At 42.4% G+C, this 19,070-nt stretch overlaps 2 protein-coding genes across 2 annotated transcripts; both read left to right on the forward strand.

Annotated features, from left to right (window-relative positions):
- Positions 1-434: 434 nt before the first annotated feature.
- LOC122929425 (nodal homolog 2-A-like) lies at positions 435-3,638 on the forward strand. The gene is made up of 3 exons (XM_044282984.1): positions 435-678; positions 1,643-2,400; positions 3,486-3,638. Exons 1-3 carry the CDS (start codon positions 435-437, stop codon positions 3,636-3,638), a joined length of 1,155 nt encoding a protein of 384 aa, XP_044138919.1.
- A 3,007-nt stretch (positions 3,639-6,645) lies between these two features.
- LOC122925640 (nodal homolog) lies at positions 6,646-9,006 on the forward strand. The gene is made up of 3 exons (XM_044276987.1): positions 6,646-6,925; positions 7,255-7,988; positions 8,854-9,006. The coding sequence occupies exons 1-3, from the start codon at positions 6,646-6,648 to the stop codon at positions 9,004-9,006; spliced, it is 1,167 nt and encodes a 388-aa protein (XP_044132922.1).
- The last annotated feature ends 10,064 nt before the right edge of the window (positions 9,007-19,070 follow it).

The raw sequence follows: 19,070 nt of genomic DNA on the forward strand, positions 1-19,070 counted from the left end.
GCCAATGTTTGTTTTCTTCCAGAACACTAATTTGAAGTGTTAACTGAAACTAATTATCCACGTTATACTAGAGCAATCACATAGGTTTAATGGATTATCCTGAACGCTTAGTAGCAAATTAATCTTAATCTTAATCACTAATTCTCAGCTATAGGTCTACCTCTGTCTGCTTTATGTACAAGGATTCAAGCTTGGCACTGAGTGTCTCATGAATGAGCCAATGATGTAGGAGAGTTTAGACACCAGGCATTAGCATAACAGAAGAAGGCGATTACCCAGACACTGGCATGGGCTGGTTTGTGGAACATGATATTGAATAGGTTGAATGAACGTGTGAAGTGTTTTAGGTGTGAAGAGGTGTCTACACTATATAAAGTCAGATAGAAATCGCTCACATCAGAATGAGACCTCTCCAACAGAAGACCACTTCAGACATGGCTTTCCTGAGCGCCCTTATCTGCTTGGCACTTAATTATGTCGTTTTGGCCATTCCTCTCCAGGAACGCAAAGGATTACCAGAGTCATATTATAGCAGGAGACACAGTCAGAGAATACACTACCCGCTCTATATTATGCAGCTTTACCAGTCACTCATCATGGGGAACGTGACTGATCTCTCTGGATTAGAACGCCCAGCCCTTCAGGAATCGGACACTGTCCTGAGTCTCAATGCAAGGAGTAAGTACATTTTCTTTAATTGCCAATATCAATATTCAACTTTGTATAGGCATGTGGAGGACATACAAGGTCAAGCTGCTTTTTCGTGAAGTCCTAAACCTTGGCCTAAAGTTGGCCGCAGGCATTGCATATCGGTCAGCTGAACACTTGTTCGGTAGATGGCTATCTCTTTCTATCGTCAAGTGTGCATGTGTCTTGAATGAGGAAAGGGGAGAAAGTTTCTGCCAGACTCCTCTGACAGTGGCTTATCTCACCAAGAACCAAAGCATACTTATCTCCCCACAACATCTGCGATCAGCAGAGAGTTGGGAGGCCCACATACAGATTAGATGGTTGATTGGCCATGCAAAATCATAAGGTTCTTATAACATTTAGCTAAAGAATATGGCCAGCTTAAGAACGTGTAGCTTGTAAATCCTCAATACAATGTTTGGTGGACCCATTTTGGTCTCAAAACACTTATAAAATAGTGCCTAGTAACTAGACGTTCTCCCTGGATTATCCAATGTTATCAAAATGGATCATGCTTTCTTGTATTAAGTTTAGCAGTAGATGATGGATATATCATTAGGTTTAGTTACTACTCACACACATGTTGATTGGACAGGATTGGGAAGACCTTTATCAGACTAGTCTTCCATCTGTTTATTTATGCTCTTCCTCCTCTCCATGATAGATGACTGGCTGGCAGACTCCAGAATGGAGCTAAATGCTCATTATGTCATTAGATTTTGTGTATTCGGTTTAAGTCTTGTACCAGGACAAAAAAAAAAAGACCTATACACTTGTCACAATACACATACTATGTTGTGACATTTGGCCAGACAGTTTTTGTTTTGTCTGTCAGTGGCTGACAGGACTTACATGAGAAGAGGGGCAAAATGAATATACAAAAAATGTTCTCGTGATACTATGCTGTTTTGACTATCTGGATTCTAATATTACTTCTTTGTGTATTCCTAAGGTTACACTGAAGGAGAGGACCGTTGGATGATATCGTTTGATATGTCTTCTATCTCCAGCAGTACTGAAATAAAGTTGGTGGAGCTCAGAGTTCGTTTCCTTCCTTTTGAGAAGTCACGTAATATCACGGTGGAGATCTACCATACCAAAGAAGGCCAAGACAAGCTCTTCATGGGATCTTTCAAGACAAACCCTACAACCCAGGAGGATGAAAACTGGAAAATATTTAATCTGACCAGAATTCTGCAGAATTCCATCTACCAAGGAGAACCAGATTCAAGTATAGAATACATTCCAGCAGAGGACCTGGTACCCAGCAGAGCTTTAGATTCTGGTCAAACTTCACAGCACAACGCAGAACCTCTCACTGATAAGCCTTTTGCATTAGACAGGGCAATTCTTGTTGTCTTTGCCAGAGAGAAGCCAACGACAAGACATTTTGGCTCTCCCAGCCTTATTCAGACTGTACAGTCCTCAAAGTACATCATGGCGGATAGAACAACTAAAGGAAATGAGCTTCGAAGACAAAGGAGAAACCACAACCTAAAACACAACATGATAGCCAATAGTATGCAAGCCATAGCCAAGGAAACAGGCGCATTTCTTTGTAGAAAAGTGGACATGTGGGTGGAGTTTGATAAGATTGAATGGGGCGACCGAATTGTCTATCCAAGAAGGTACAACGCCTATAGGTGTGAAGGAGCATGTCCAATTCCACTGAATGAGAACTTTCAGCCAACAAACCATGCTTTTATAAAAGTAAGTACCAAACATGTATGTCTACAAAGTCATATTCTAGAATTTAGTAGGAGGGTTCAACTCATATGTTCTTATTACTTATTACTAATACAGATAAAATAGTTTCATATTTGTTGACTGCGTTCAACAATAGTGCATGCTTAAGGTTAAAGGCGATTTCCAACCATTTATGGCTCTCCCATAGTCTATGTGGTCCATACCTATAAAGAATATGGCCACTGCATCTAGGTATGGATTGAATATAAATTTAGTCACATGTGCATAATTCCAATCATGTCCAAGCCAAGCAAGGATGTGCAGCTTATTCAACAGGTGGAGTGGGGTTAAAGAACCTCCATTCTCATAACAGGTGGGGTCCCTAACCTAAGGTGGGACATTGTGACTAAACATAAATGTCAAATGATGGTAAAGTGCTTTAAGAGACACAGCAGGTGAATTTTAAAGGCAAAATAATTATAACTTATGTCATAGTTTGTGTTACGTAAGATGTGTTCACATATAGGTTTGGACACACCACTGGAGGTTCCATTGGGTTTCCTGTCACTTTTGACTATGTAATGTAGAATGCGGGACTGTTCTTGCTGTTAAATAGCTCGTATCATTATAAGTCAATAGATGTTGATTTGCGAGAGACATAGCACTTGCTACAGTCTACAACAGGGATGCCCAACCTGCGGCCCTCCAGCTGTTGCAAAACTACAACTCCCAGAATGCCCGGACAGCCTACAGCTATCAGCCTACAGCAGAGCATGATGAAAATTGTAGTTTTACAGCAGTTGGAAGGTTGTAGGTTGAGCATCCCTGATCTACAGGCTTGAAGCAGAAGGCTCCATCCATTGTGTAGTGGCCATGCTGGAGTACTGCATGGAAGCTGAGCTGCTGTACTTCTGAATAGCCATTGCACAGTGGATGGAGCTTTCTGCATTCAGCTCTGTCGAGTAGTTTGCTTCTGGCCACGGTGACTGCCAAAAAACAGCTGACTGTTCTGGGTTCTGGGTGTCAGGTTCTAGTTGATCCTCATCAACAGTTACAAGCTGAAAATCCCCATTAAGGTACTAACTAATGTGTTCCTTTTGCTTTTTCAGAGTCTGGTCAAGATGTATGATTCTGAAAAGGTGGCGTGCTCTTCCTGTGTCCCTGTGAAGATGAGTGCAATGTCAATGCTTATCTATGAAGATGAAAAAGTCACACTGAAACACCACGAGGATATGATTGTAGAAGAGTGTGGATGTAACTGAGAAGTTATGATGTCTTGTTGAATATGCTCTGTAAATACTGTAGATAAGATATTTATATAAATATATATTTTGGACAATTTATACAGTGCACACTTTTATTATGCCTATAATTAACACACGCAATAGATCTGGTGCTTCTGTTATTTTCGCTATCCTGCTCCTACAACGGAGTAGAATAGAATGCCAATGTGAATGTAGCCTAAGAGATTCATAGAATAAATACTGAGCAGCTGTTGTGAATCTCAAAGGCTACGTTCACATCAGCGTCAGAGATGATCCGGCATAAATGGCGGCTGTCAACTGGACAGTGTTTGTCCGGCCAAAAGCTGGCCGGATTGCCACCGGACCTCATTACAGTCTATGAGGTCTATGGGGATTCGGCGGTGAACAATGCCAGATCTGGTGAACTCCAGCAAGCTGTTCTCTGCCAGAACAAAATACTGGAAACATTGCTCAGAGATGTGAACGCAGCCTAAGGCTACAACTGGGGCAAAAAATTTGTGCACAGCCTTACCCAGAAGGGTAATTTAATGCTTCAAAATCTATACCAGGATTCTGTAAGAATCATGTTCCATTTATAGTACTGATATACTCCTATGTGATAGAGGGGCCACTTTTAAACACCAAAATGTGGGTGCCACTGTAAGCTCTGTGCCGACCGCCACAAATGCAAACTATAGGAACGTACCCAATAAATGTGTGTCTATAAAACAAGTGATCCTCAAGATATCTTGAGTATATAATGTATACTAGAAACTTGACCCACACTGGCTTAAATTCTTAGTCCTGGACAAAGACAAGTTGTTACAGACTTCACAATCACGGTGTGCCTGTATCTTACAATCAAAGGGGTTGTCTGGCAATCATGTTCCCCCTGAACATGATCACCCACTCCACTGCAGACAAGGACTGGCTTTAGCAGGGACGTGTTCACAAGAGGTTCTGACCTTCTTCAGATGAGAGGAAAGCCTTGCATTATAAAAGATGCACACCATGTAAAACAAGACTGGCGTGTCGGGGATATTGTTGGGTTATTACTAGAACCACAAAGAACCTGTAAAAATTATTTTCTCCATTGAGATTGAGGTGCCCATAAAGGTAGAGCGGTTTTCTCAAGTATTGCAGATTTGCAATGTGGTGTTTGGCCCTGTAAATTAGGCCCTATAAAGTATAAGGTAATTCTGAGTTAAGAAGTCAATATCCTGTCCAGCACCTTTATCTGTTAGGGTATGTCCACATGTAGCGGTTGAGATGTGGTTAAAACACCATCAAAACAGCAACTGGAAAATCCATGATGCGGTTTTGATGCAAGTTTTCAATGCAGTTGAGGTTTTTACAGTTAAAAAAGTCACAGAGTTTTGGTAAAACATTTGATTCTAATAACATATCAAAAATTTAAATCGGTGGGACAACTGACATGGGGAAGATGGCAAATTCCACGATTGTCTCTCGTGCTGAAAGACCTGTCCTCTTCTTGCCTTACAGACTATAGAGGAAACTCTTGTTTCCAGGTTTCCTCACAGATTACAACTGATTGAGCTGTCCCAGGGCTGAAAATGGGCAAGGATTAAGTAAGCCATAACAAACAATGCCCATTCCGGTCAACTTTTGTCTCTTGTGTATGGCCAGCTTAACATCTAAAGGTCCCTTTACACGTGGCGACAATCTAGCAGATTGTTGGGAAGGAAGCGTTCCTTCCCGACAATCTGCTGATTGCTGGTGGAGGAGACCTCTGCATTTACATGTAGTGATCTCCTCCAGAGTATAAGGAGATTAATAATCAATATTATAAATGATACATTCATAGGGGGCATCTCCACAAGTGAAGTGAGAACAATTACAATTTGTAGCCTTCTGAATACTTTTTGATTACCCACTACTAGGCAAACAACTGTGCAAAGGGAGACAAGGCTGCTTGACATTTAGGCGGGGGCCACACCACAGACTTTTTGAAGTTTTTTCACAATTAAAGTTTTTTATTGGTTCTTATAATAACCAGAGAACATTTATATCATAATGAACATATCTCAGTTTCAGTTATAGATCTAGATACATTTTATACCTGCTCATTAAGCCTCAGCAGGTAAGGCTGGCCATAGACTTGAGATATCTGCTGGCCAAACACTTGTTCATAAACGTCCATGCTCAACTCAGCCTAGCATGCATATGCTCTGCATTGGGACACTGGAGTAAGCCTGTGCCAGACACCTCTGGTGGTGGCTTATCACCCTAAGAACAAAAGGATTGGTCATGTTGAAATCCAACAGCTCTACTCTAATCTTTCCTGACAACTTCCATTGAGGAAAAGTCAGGAGGCCCCCATAAACATTAATGTGTATGTATAGCTTTTGTGGTATATGCTAAAAATATCAAAGAGTTGGTCAACGTTGACCTATCCCATGAGTACCTATTATGTATCTAGTTTCCTTCATCCTTAGTCTGCATCACACACTACAATCAAACTTAAAAGATCATTAGAATATACATTATATTACACTGTAGACATGAGGGTATCTCTTAAAGAAGGAAAAATCTTTTTGGTGTCCAGATTTGGGGGTGCAATCCCACATTCAATCCTACATTTTTCATCTTTGGACAGAAATGTGGTGAACTCCTTCAAACATTACAATTTGACAGCAGATATAAACACATTATAAAGAAAAAAGGTATATATATAAGAGTTCAACAAACAAAAATGTTTAAGTTTTCTACATTCTAGACAACTGAATGAAGCTGGTATGGAAAGATCTATGATGTACGACAAGATCTCCAACTGTGGTGTCATTCGTTTAGCAGTAGGAAGCCATTAAGTTGACGTATCCCTAGACGCAATTGGCTTTTGATGCAGAGGTCATTTAGATCAAAAGGTCATTAGGTGTGAAGAGTAAAGCAACAGCCCAGGCTTCCTTGCTATATATACAGTGCAAGAGCCCAGTGTTAAATCAAAAAGGGAGAAAACTGGTCACATCTCCTGAGGTGGGAGAAGCTGCACAAGGTCTATGCAGAGATGACTTTATTGAGAATTGCTCTCTACCTCCTATATGCCTTCATGGTCCAGGCTATGCCGACTGCTTTAGAAACAGAGGCCAGGGTTGGCTTGCCATGGACTAACATGGGACTAAAAGCTTCATCCTTCCTTTTTGGAAAGCGAAACTTATTGGACATAAAATATCCCCAGTACATGATGCAGCTCTACCATTCTCTAACGAAGAATGACACCAACCTCTCCAACCTTCAGCATAATGACATTCCTGACTATGACTCTGTACTGAGCCTCATCGCAAAGAGTGAGTACCATGATATGATTTATGCATTTTGAGGATAAAATTCTAACATTTTGAAACTGATTAGTAAAGTAAACCTTAATGCTCAGCAAAGCTTTAGATGCTCACAAGATCATCTTGTTTACCTTTGATGAACAGAGATGGATGGCTGACAACCAGACTTATCCCTGCTGAGAATAAGTGATAAAACAGTCATCGTACCATAAACGTTTGTGTATTTTTAGAAAATATCCTTGCAATGAGCAGTCTGTGTTTTTACATATGGCAAATGCTTATGTTGCCTTTGCTTGGCTTGTTCAGCACACAAATCTTTTTCTTTTTGTCTTTTTCAGATTGTACCATAGTCAATAATCATGTAATGTTATCCTTTGACATGTCCTCGATCTCTGCTAGCAACGAGTTGAAGTTGGCACAACTCAGAATTCATATTCCTTCTTTGGAGATTTCACAAAATTTTACCCTGGACATTTATCACAATAAAAAGGGTAACAACTTCTTCCTTGGGTCCTTCAAAATCGATCCTTCTGATATGAAAGAGTCCCCTTGGAGGAACTTTGACCTCACCAAAATAATTCAGTACTTCCTCCACAAAGGAGAGAAATATACGGATGAATTCAAGAAGACAAACTATATGAGAGAGAGGGACCTAGACACCACCATGATAAAACACACCCCAAGTAGAGACTATGCATCCATGGCAGAGAAAGTTGTACTCGTGGTGTTTGCAAAGTCCTTTGACAGTATCTCTGGTTCTCCTAGCCTCATCAAAACAGTAGAGTCCTCCAAGCATGTTTCACTTGTAAATGACAACAGACTGCCCAACATTAGGAGGCACAGAAGAAACAGACATGAGAACCATCATCTGTTCAAGAGCAATGGTCCATCTGGGCCTATAGAAAGTGGAAAACCACTTTGCCGCAGAGTGGACATGATTGTAGACTTTGGTGAAATTGGATGGGGGAGCTGGATTCTCTATCCTAAAACATTTAATGCCTACAGGTGTGTGGGCGCCTGTCCCGTTCCACTGAATGAGACCTTCAAGCCTACAAACCATGCCTACATGAAGGTAAGATGAAACTCTGATTACAAATTATTTTAAATATTAACGTGAGGCCTCTGTCTAAGATTTCTGAAGTTGTAATACTTCAATGAATCTGAAGCTGGCCATAAGCATAAGATGATCGTCCAGAATGTGGCCGATCAGCGACTGATTGGATAGTTCACACAAACGATCTGACCAACAACATGCCAGACTACACTAGCAGATCACAGAGACAGTGTAAAAATAAAAATAACATATAAATAAAAGAGTGGGCTTGAACGTAAGTGGCAAATGACTGGCTGAATTTGGTAGCTAATACCCTATACTAGTAATTTTAGCTAAAAAAAATCCACCTTGACAGATTACATTTTCTGTATAATTCTCAAACAAGGGTCAGCCAAAATGGTCCAATCCACTTTTATCTTATGTATATGGGCCACCTAAACGGATTTACTTGGACATTTATATAGATGGCCTGTCCTAAGGATAGGTCCTCTCTATCAGATCAGCAGGGATCTGAATCAGTGGATTGCAGGGGCCACAGCCCACCAGAACCAGGCACAGCTCCATCTACCGTTTAGTGGCCATGTCTGGTTACTGCAGCTTTCTCCCCATTAACTTGAGCTGCAGTAACTAGAAACGACCACTACACAGTGTATGGAGCTGTGCCTGGTTCTGGTGCTCTGCAGTCAGTTGATTGGCAAGGGTGCTATGGGTCAGACTCTTACCTTTCTGATGCTGAGGAGCTATATGATACATCTTCAATATTAAAATCCTGGAAACCCCCTTTACGTTTACTAAAAAATCCCCAAGAACATTACATATGGTACCTGTGTGTGCATACTTCATGTATTATGTGTCCAGTAACTAATTAATTCCTCTGTTGCAGAGCGTGGTGAAGCTGTACCAGCCCGAGAGGGTGGAATGCCCTTCGTGTGTTCCAATTAGGATGAGCCCGCTGTCCATGCTGTATTATGAAGGCAATGATGTAGTTGTGAGCCATCATGAAGAGATGATTGTAGAGGAGTGTGGCTGCAGCTAGCCATGGACACGCATCAAAAACTCTGATACTGTGTAATTATTGTACATATGCTATTGTATATTTATTTTTGTAGCATTTTTCATGCATTTTTTTAAATAATAAAACAAGATTATCTGTATTTGTTTTATTGTAACATTATTCAGGATAATTGGGGTTGTCTGAGATTTTGCTATTGATGGCCTATCCTCAGGATAGGTCATCAATTGTAGACTTCCGGAACCACCACTGATCAGATGTCTGAAGAGGCTGCAGCACTCTGGTGAGCTCTGCGGCCTCTTCCGAGGCCAGTGACTTCACATTCATTGGTCGTGTGGCCTAAGCGCAGCTCAATCACATTCAAGTGAATAGGGATGCGTTGCAATACCAAGCACAACCTCTATACAATGGACGGCGCTGTACTTGATAAGCTGCACCCACCAGAGCAACGCGGCCTTCTCAAACAGCTGTGCTGGGAGCTAAACCTTCCTGAAATTGATGACCTATCCTGAGGATACGTCACCGATATTAAACATACATAAAACCCCTTTAAAAGCTTTAAAAGGGGATATAATAAAAAAAAAAATTTTTTAAGAGCATAAAGAGTTAAAAATAAAAAATAGGCCATGCTCACTTTCTCTGATCCCCCGCCCCTGCCGTTCCGACACTGGTCTGGTTTCCACTGATCTCCAATTTCTGGTTCTTCCTCACATGCCAGGAAAGGTCTGTTCTGCAAATCACTGGTTGAGAAGGGTCACTGCTATGGCCAGTTAACGAAATATGTGACATTTCTATGCTATAAAACTGGCGTAGACGCTCAAAGGGGTTGTCCGGGTTCAGAGCTAAACCCGGACATATTCCCATCTTCACCCCTCCGGGCCCCTCTGAGCATTTCATGATCCGATGATCTCCCTTGCCTTGCACTGGATCACGCAGGGCACAGGCTTTTTTGGTTATACACTCACCTAAAGCATTATTAGGAACACCTGTTCTATTTCTCATTAATGCGATTATCTAGTCAACCAATCACATGGCAGTTGCTTCAATGCATGTAGGGTTGTGGTCCTGGTCAAGACAATCTCCTGAACTCCAAACTGAATGTCAGAATGGGAAAGAAAGGTGGGCTACAACAGCAGAAGACTCCACCGGGTACCACTCATCTCCACTACAAATAGGAAAAAGAGGCTACAATTTGCACAAGCTCACCAAAATTGGACTGTTGAAGACTGGAAAAATGTTGCCTGGTCTGATGAGTCTCGATTTCTGTTAAGACATTCAAATGGTAGAGTCCGAATTTGGCGTAAACAGAATGAGAACATGTATCCATCATGCCTTGTTACCACTGTGCAGTCTGGTGGTGGTGGTGTAATGGTGTGGGGGATGTTTTCTGGGCACACTTTAGGCCCCTTAGTGCCAATTGGCCATCGTTTAAATGCCACGGGCTACCTGAGCATTGTTTATGACCATGTCCATCCCTTCATGACCACCATGTACCCATCCTCTGATGGCTACTTCCAGCAGGATAATGCACCATGTCACAAAGCTCGAATCATTTCAAATTGGTTTCTTGAACATGACAATGAGTTCACTGTACTAAAATGGCCCCCACAGTCACCAGATCTCAACCCAATAGAGCATCTTTGGGATGTGGTGGAACGGGAGCTTCGTGCCCTGGATGTGCATCCCTCAAATCTCCATCAACTGCAAGATGCTATCCTATCAATATGGGCCAACATTTCTAAAGAATGCTATCAGGACCTTGTTGAATCAATGCCACGTAGAATTAAGGCAGTTCTGAAGGCAAAAGGGGGTCCAACACAGTATTAGTATGGTGTTCCTAATAATTATTTAGGTATTTTTACACTGCTAGGCAGAGGCTTCCTCCTAGCAGTGTTGCCGGTGACGTCACTGGCACTGATAGGCGGGCTTTAGCGCTGCCCTAGCTGTTTTCCAGGCTAGGGCAGCACTAAAGCCCGCCCATTAGTGCCAGTGACATCACCGGGTTCACTGCTAGGTAGAAGCCTCCACCTAGCATTTCCCATGGAGAGCCTGGTATGTCACCGGAAACCCCCAAAAATGCCTTTGCCCTGTGCGATTCATCACAGGGCAAAGGAGAGCATCAGAACATGAAATGCTGATATCAGGGGGGCCGGAGGGGTGAAAACGGGGATATGTCCGGGTTCAGCTCTGAACCCCGACAACCCCTTTAACAAATTTCTCTCATTGTTGCCTCCTTTCAAAAACAATGCCACACCTATCCACAGGCTGTCTGTGGTATTGCAACTCCATTGACTTCAAGCTGAGCCACAATACCAGACTCAACCCTCAGGCAGGTGTGGCATAGTTTCTGGCAGAAAGCGGACCTGTTTTTCTAATCCCGGGCAGATATTCTTCAACGTCATTTCTGGCAAATGCCGGTTTTTAGAGGATTGCACCCTATGCATTGCAAAGGGTGAAATCCACAGCAAAAGGCCTCATGCACAGGACCGTATGTATTTTGAGGCCTGCTAACCATGCATCCGCCAAATACAGATACTGTCCATGTGCCGTCGGCATTTTTTCGCGGACCCATTGACTTCAATGGGTCCCTGGACCGCATTTTGCAGACCAGAGTAGGCTACGATCTAAAATGTGGACTGCAAAATATAAATGGCCGTGTGCATGAGGCCTAAATTGGCATGATGTGGATTTAAAAGGTGGGGTGGCAAGGGCAGGAAGGGGCGTGGCCAGTCACTGCGACAAATTTATCTTAATTTATGACAGTTTTCTGCGCAAATGTAACCAGAAAACTATAGCAAATCAGAGCTGCCATAGATTTGTTTAGGTGCATAGACTACAGGAGAATGCGCTTAGTTGATAGGGCCTGCACCTCGTCATGAATTAGGCGCATCCTCCGGCAGCGCAGAAGACGGACACTGCTAGTTTCACAGGTGCGCAGGGCATTATACTGATTTATAATGCTGTGTGTCTCTGCAAGACCTGTGTCTACTGAATTAGGGCTCATGCACACGACCGCGCCGTGTTTTGCGGTCTGAAAATTGCAGATCCGCAAAACACAGACGACGGCCGCGTGCAGAACGGAATGGGCGACCCACGATAGAAATGCCTATTCTTGTCCGCAAAACAGACAAGAATAAGACATGTTCTATTTTTTTGCAGGGCAACGGAAGAGAGCAATGGACGTGGACAGCACACGGAGTGCTGTCCGCATCTTTTGCGGCCCCATTGAAGTGAATTGGTCCACATCTGAGACACAAAAAATGTGGCTCGACTGGGGACCCAATCAACGGTCGTGTGCATGAGGCCTAACACTGACATAATGCTGTCACTATGATTCTGTAGCAGTAAGGTCTAGCAGAGACACACAGCATTATAAATCATTATGGTGCCCATAACAGAGAGAGTGATTTCTGCACAGGATACACTCGTGTCAAACAGCCCTTAGGACATTTCAGTCCAAATCAATGGTGGATCATTCCATTGCTGTGGCTCTGTTCACGCTGGGAAAACGGAAGCTAGGATCGGTAAGATGCATCCTTCAGCAGCGCATTGCATCGTGATGGATCCCATGGACTCATGGGTCCATCAGGACTTTCTTATTGTTACTGGCAAACCACTAAAGTGCAATGGAAACCATAATGGTCGCCGTACCTGTTACCATTTGTGGGTGCTAGCGTCTGTGGTTTGCCTACGCAAGCTAATACTGTATCTATGGCATTGATGGAGGTAGGAGAATATAGAGAGTTTATACCTAGAACCGAAATCCACACTGTCCTACCTCAATACCCACCTGATCTACATGTCAATGCACTGGAGGTATTCATGAGCGGATGATAACGTGAGGCTGGGAGGTAGAACAAGGGTGACCTCAATGGACTGCACCATGTGGATTGACTGGTACATGAACCGGCAAGAATAACAAAACACAGGCCTCAGCCCCGAAGACAAAACACGTCTGAAGAGACCCAATCCACATCCTGCACATCAGCACCCTTCAGGCCTTCTCCTCGTGTCTGGAAACTCTTAATTACTTTACAATGAGAACGGGTGCACTCCCAGTAATGGGGAGGTCGCAGCGGGACCTGTGGATATGAATACAAAGACTGATTGATTGATTGATCTATCTAATATCTATCTACAGGTGAAACTCGAAAAATTTGAATATCGTGAAAAACTCAATTTATTTCAGTAAATGCAACTTAAAATTCGAATTTTGTGAAAAGGTTCAATATTCTAGGCTCAAAGTGTCAGACTTAGCTAATTAATCCGTACCCCCCGAGCAAAGGGACCCGAGATTGTGACTTTGGGGTTTCATAAGCGGTAAGCCATAATCATCCAAATTATACCAAATAAAGGCCTGAAATATCACACTATGCATGTAATGCGTCTCTCGTATGTTAGTGTCACCTTTTAGGTTACATTACTGAAATAAATGAACTTTGCAAGATATTCAAATTTTTCACATTTCACCTGTATTATCTATTTAGTATCTATCTATCTATTATCTATCTATCTATCATCTCATATCTATTATCTATCTCATATCCATCTCATATCTATCTATCTATTATCTATCTATCACATATCTATCTATCTATCTATCACATATCTATCTATCTATCTATCTATCTATCTATCTATCTATCTATCTATCTATCTATTATCTATCTTTCTATCTATCACATATCTATCTATCTATCTATCACATATCTATCTATCTATCTATCTATTATCTATCTTTCTATCTATCACATATCTATCTATCTATTATCTATCTATCTATCTATCTATCTATCTATTATCTATTATCTATCTATCTATCTATCTATCTATCTATCACATATCTATCTATCTATCTATCTATCTATTATCTATCTATCTATCTATCTATCTATCTATCTATCTATTATCTATCTATCTATCTATCTATCTATCACATATCTATCTATCTATCTATCTATCTATCTATTTATCTATCTCATATCTTTCTATCTATCTATCTATCTACCTATTATTTTCCGAATTTCACCTGTATTATCTATCTATCTATCTATCACATATCTATTTATTATCTATCTATCTAAAAAAAAAAAAAAAACAGCAAACAGGCAGCACTCCAAAAATTCAAAATAAATGTCTTTATTCATCCATGTGGATACGCGGCGTTTCGGCTCAACCCTAGAGCTTTTCTCAAGCTTGAGAAAAGCTCTAGGGTTGAGCCGAAACGCTGCGTATCCACATGGATGAATAAAGACATTTATTTTGAATTTTTGGAGTGCTGCCTGTTCGTTTTTTGTATATTGGGCAACATTCTAGTCCCTTTGGGCCTGCACCCGTTTTTCCTTCTTTTTTTCTTTTTTATAGCGGTGTCAGATTTTTTCTCTTTCCTTATCTATCTATCCATCTGATATCTATCTATCTCATATCTATCTATCCATCTGATATCTATCTATCTCATATCTATCTATCCATCTGATATCTATCTATCTCATATCTATCTGTCTATCTATTATCTATCTATCTATCTATCTATTATGTATCTATCTATCTGCACACTGTCTCATATGTATACCGTATATCATATCTATCTACAAGGTGGTCCAAAAGTATGGAGACACCTGTTAAATGGAAAACTGTGGTTGGGAACATCATCCTCTGTGTCATGTTGCTAAGGGGAAGGGAGCAAATCTGTGAGGGGCGATTTCCAACACGGCGGCCATTTTGAAAGCTTCCATCTTGGAACCAAGTTGATATTTTCAAATGAGAAGGTGGGCATGTGACATGTGGATCTAGATAGAGAATTTGCTGAGAAATCCAAATACTGTATGTGCTTTAGGGCTCATGCACGCGACCGTAAGTATTTTGCGGTCTGCAAAACCCGGATCCGCAAAAAATACGGATGGCGTCTGTAAGCATTCTGTATTTTGCGGAACAGAAAAGCTGGCCCCTAATAGAACAGTCCTATCCTTGTCCATAATAAGGACAATAATAGGACAAGTTCTTTTGTTTTGTGGAACGGACACGGACATAGGGAAACAAAATGCACACAGAGTCATTTCCGTTTTTTGCAGACCCATTGAAGTGAATGGTTCCGCATACCAGCTGCAAAAAAAAATTGTCAAATTGGTTGTCAAATTGGTTGTCAAATTGGTTGCCAAATTTCACCACATAGGTTTTGTGTTGGACCTGCCAAATGTGGGTCTGGTTGTAATTGCTGTGAAACCCATCCTGCAAATTCAACACGGCAAACGGGATCGTCCTCATTGAGATGATGCAGCAACTGGACCTTGTATGGGTGCCTTTGTTTACATCCAGTATACACCCAATGGTGGGTCGACTCACCCCACTCTCCTGTGACAGACGCCAGGTGGGCTCCTGCTTCATCTGTGGCTGTTTTGTTACGTCCACTTTTTGGCAGCTCCAACACAGAACCAGTTTGGTAAATTTGGCAAGCAATTTGCCAACTGTGCCATGGCAGCAATCTCTGTCCTCTCCTTGCATGTTAACCTCCTGTTAAAATGGCCGCCGTGTTGGACACCGCCCCTCACAGATTTGCTCCCTTCACCTTAGCAACATTCCACACACTGGACGGTTTTCCATTGATTCAGGAGTCTCCATAATTTTAGACCACCCTCTATTATTTATGTATCTTCTATCTATCTACTACCTTTCATATCTATCTCACATCCATCTATCTATATCATATCTCTCTACACTCACTGACAAAAAATAATATGAGTAGATGTTGGAATGAAACTTTCTATGTGTAAATATAATGATGATGAATGTAGGAGATTGCAATATTAGAGGAGAGGAGACGTTTATTGAATGGAAACAATTGATGGAGGTTCTAGGACCCTGTTGGCTGCCTCTAGCCTGGATACAAGATGAGATACGGCCTCTAGCCTGGATACAAGATGAGATACGGCCTCTAGCCTGGATACAAGATGAGATACGGCCTCTAGCCTGGATACAAGATGAGATACGGCCTCTAGCCTGGATACAAGATGAGATACAGCATCTAGTCTGGATACAAGATGAGATACAGCCTCTAGCCTGGATACAAGATGAGATACAGCATTTAGCCTGGATACAAGATGAGATACAGCCTCTAGCCTGGATACAAGATGAGAAACAGCCTCTAGCCTGGATACAAGATGAGATACGGCCTCTGGCCTGGATACGAGGGGAGATATGGCCTCTAGCCTGGATACAAGGTGAGATCCGGCCTCTAGCCTGGTTACAAGATGAGATACAGCCTCTAGCCTGGATACAGGATGAGATACAGCCTCTAGCATGACAAAAAAAAAATAGATACAGCCTCTAGCCTGGATACAAGATGAGATATGGCCTCTAACCTGGATACAAGGTGAGATACGGCCTCTAGCCTAGTTACAAGATGAGATAAAGCTTTTAGTCTGAATACAAGATAAGATGCGGTCTCTAGCTTGACTACAAAGTGATATACGGCCTCTAGCCTGGATACAAGATGAGATATGGCCTCTAGCCTGGATACAAGATGAGATACGGCCTCTAGCCTGGATACAAGATGAGATACGGCCTCTAGCCTGGATACAATGTGAGCTACGGCCTCTAGCCTGGTTACAAGATGAGATACGGCCTCTAGCCTGGATACAAGATGAGATACGGCCTCTAACCTGGATACAAGGTTAGATACGGCCTCTAACCTGGTTACAAAATGAGATTAGATACGGCCTCTAGCCTGGAGACAAGATGAGATACGGCCTCTAGCCTTGAGACAAGATGAGATACGGCCTCTAGGCTGGATACAAGATGAGATATGGCCTCTATCCTGGATACAAGGTGAGATACGGCCTCTAGCCTGGTTACAAGATGAGATACGGCTTTTAGTCTGGATACAAGATGAGATACGGCTTCTTGTCTGGATACAAGATCAGATACAGCCTCTAGCCTGGATACAAGATGAGATACGGTCTCTAGCCTGACTACAAAATGAGATTCGTCATCTAGCCTGGATACAAGAGCAGATATGACCTCTAGCCTGGATACAAGAGCAGATATGACCTCTAGCCTGGATACAAGATGAGATACAGCCTCTAGCCTGGATAGAAGATTAAATATGGCCTCTAGCCTGCATACAAGATGAGATACGGCCTCTAGCTTGGATACAAGATGAGATGCAGCCTCTAGCCTGGATACAAGATGAGATATGGCCTCTAGCCTGGATATAAGATGAGATACAGCCTCTAGCCTGGATACAAGATGAGATACGGTCTCTAGCCTGACTACAAAATGAGATACAGCTTCTTGTCTGGATATAAGATTAGATACAGCCTCTAGCCTGGATACAAGATGAGATACAGCCTCTAGCCTGGAAACAAGATGAAATACAGCCTCTAGCCTGGATACAAGATGAGATACAGCCTCTAGCCTGGATACAAGGTGAGATAAGTTACGGCCTCTAGTCTGGATACAATGTGAAATACGGCCTCTAGCCTGGTTACAAGATGAGATACGGCCTCTAACCTGGAAACAAGATGAGATATGGCCTCTGGTCTGCATACAGGATGAGATACGGTCTCTAGCATGACTAAAAAAAATGAGATACAGCCTCTAGCCTGGATACAAGATGAGATATGGCCTCTAGCCTGGATACAAGATGATATACAGCCTCTAGCCTGGAGACAAGATGAGATACGGCCTCTAGCCTGGAGACAAGATGAGATCCGGACTCTAGGCTGGAGGCAAGATGACATAAGGCCTCTAGCCTGGAGACAAGATTAGATACGGCCTCTAGGCTGGATACAAGATGAGATATGGCCTCTATCCTGGATACAAGGTGAGATACAGCCTCTAGCCTGGATACAAGATGAGATACGGCATCTAGCCTGGATTTAAGATGAGATATGGTCTCTAGCCTGGATACAAGATGAGATATGGCCTCTGGCATGGATACAAGATGAGATACGGCTTCTAGCCTGTAGACAAGATGAGATACAGCCTCTAGCCTGGAGTCAAGAAGAGATACAGCCTCTTGCCTGGAGACAAGTTGAGATACGGCCTCTAGGCTGGATACAAGATGAGATATGGCCTCTATCCTAGATACAAGGTGAGATACTGCCTCTAGCCTGGTTACAAGGTGAGATACAGCTTTTAGTCTGGATACAAGATGAGATACGGCTTCTTGTCTGGATACAAGATGCGATACAGCCTCTAGCCTAGATACAAGATGAGATACAGCCTCTAGCCTGGATACAAGATGAGATACAGCCTCTAGCCTGGAGACAAGGTGAGATACAGCCTCTAACCTGGATACAAGATGAGATATGGCCTCTAGCCTGGATACAAGATTAGATACGGCCTCTAGCCTGGATACAAGATGAGATATGGCCTCTGGCATGGATACAAGATGAGATACGGCTTCTAGCCTGTAGACAAGATGAGATACAGCCTCTAGCCTGGAGTCAAGAAGAGATACAGCCTCTTGCCTGGAGACAAGTTGAGATACGGCCTCTAGGCTGGATACAAGATGAGATATGGCCTCTATCCTAGATACAAGGTGAGATACTGCCTCTAGCCTGGTTACAAGGTGAGATACAGCTTTTAGTCTGGATACAAGATGAGATACGGCTTCTTGTCTGGATACAAGATGCGATACAGCCTCTAGCCTAGATACAAGATGAGATACAGCCTCTAGCCTGGATACAAGATGAGATACAGCCTCTAGCCTGGAGACAAGGTGAGATACAGCCTCTAACCTGGATACAAGATGAGATATGGCCTCTAGCCTGGATACAAGATTAGATACGGCCTCTAGCCTGGATACAAGATGAGATATGGCCTCTAGCCTGGATACAAGATTAGATACGGCCTCTAGCCTGGATACAAGACAATATATGGCCTCTACTTTGGATACAATATGAGATATGGCCTCTGGCCTGGATACAAGAGGAGATATGGACTCTAGCCTGGAAACAAGATGAGTTCCGGTCTCTATTCTTGAGACAAGATGAGATACGACCTCTAGCCTGGAGACAAGATGAGATACGGCTTCTAGGCTGGATACAAGATGAGATATGGCCTCTATCCTGGATACAAGGTGAGAT

Source organism: Bufo gargarizans, chromosome 2 (assembly GCF_014858855.1).
Source record: "Bufo gargarizans isolate SCDJY-AF-19 chromosome 2, ASM1485885v1, whole genome shotgun sequence".
Lineage (NCBI taxonomy): Eukaryota > Metazoa > Chordata > Amphibia > Anura > Bufonidae > Bufo > Bufo gargarizans.

Excerpts from the sequence above, each read along its gene's own strand:
- LOC122929425 (XM_044282984.1), top strand. The coding sequence starts at position 435 with ATGGCTTTCCTGAGCGCCCTTATCTGCTTGGCACTTAATTATGTCGTT. Across the intron at positions 679-1,642 it reads CCTGAGTCTCAATGCAAGGA|GTTACACTGAAGGAGAGGAC; the intron begins GTAAGTACATTT and ends TGTATTCCTAAG. Across the intron at positions 2,401-3,485 it reads CAAACCATGCTTTTATAAAA|AGTCTGGTCAAGATGTATGA; the intron begins GTAAGTACCAAA and ends TTGCTTTTTCAG.
- LOC122925640 (XM_044276987.1), top strand. The coding sequence starts at position 6,646 with ATGACTTTATTGAGAATTGCTCTCTACCTCCTATATGCCTTCATGGTC. Across the intron at positions 6,926-7,254 it reads ACTGAGCCTCATCGCAAAGA|ATTGTACCATAGTCAATAAT; the intron begins GTGAGTACCATG and ends TGTCTTTTTCAG. Across the intron at positions 7,989-8,853 it reads CAAACCATGCCTACATGAAG|AGCGTGGTGAAGCTGTACCA; the intron begins GTAAGATGAAAC and ends CCTCTGTTGCAG.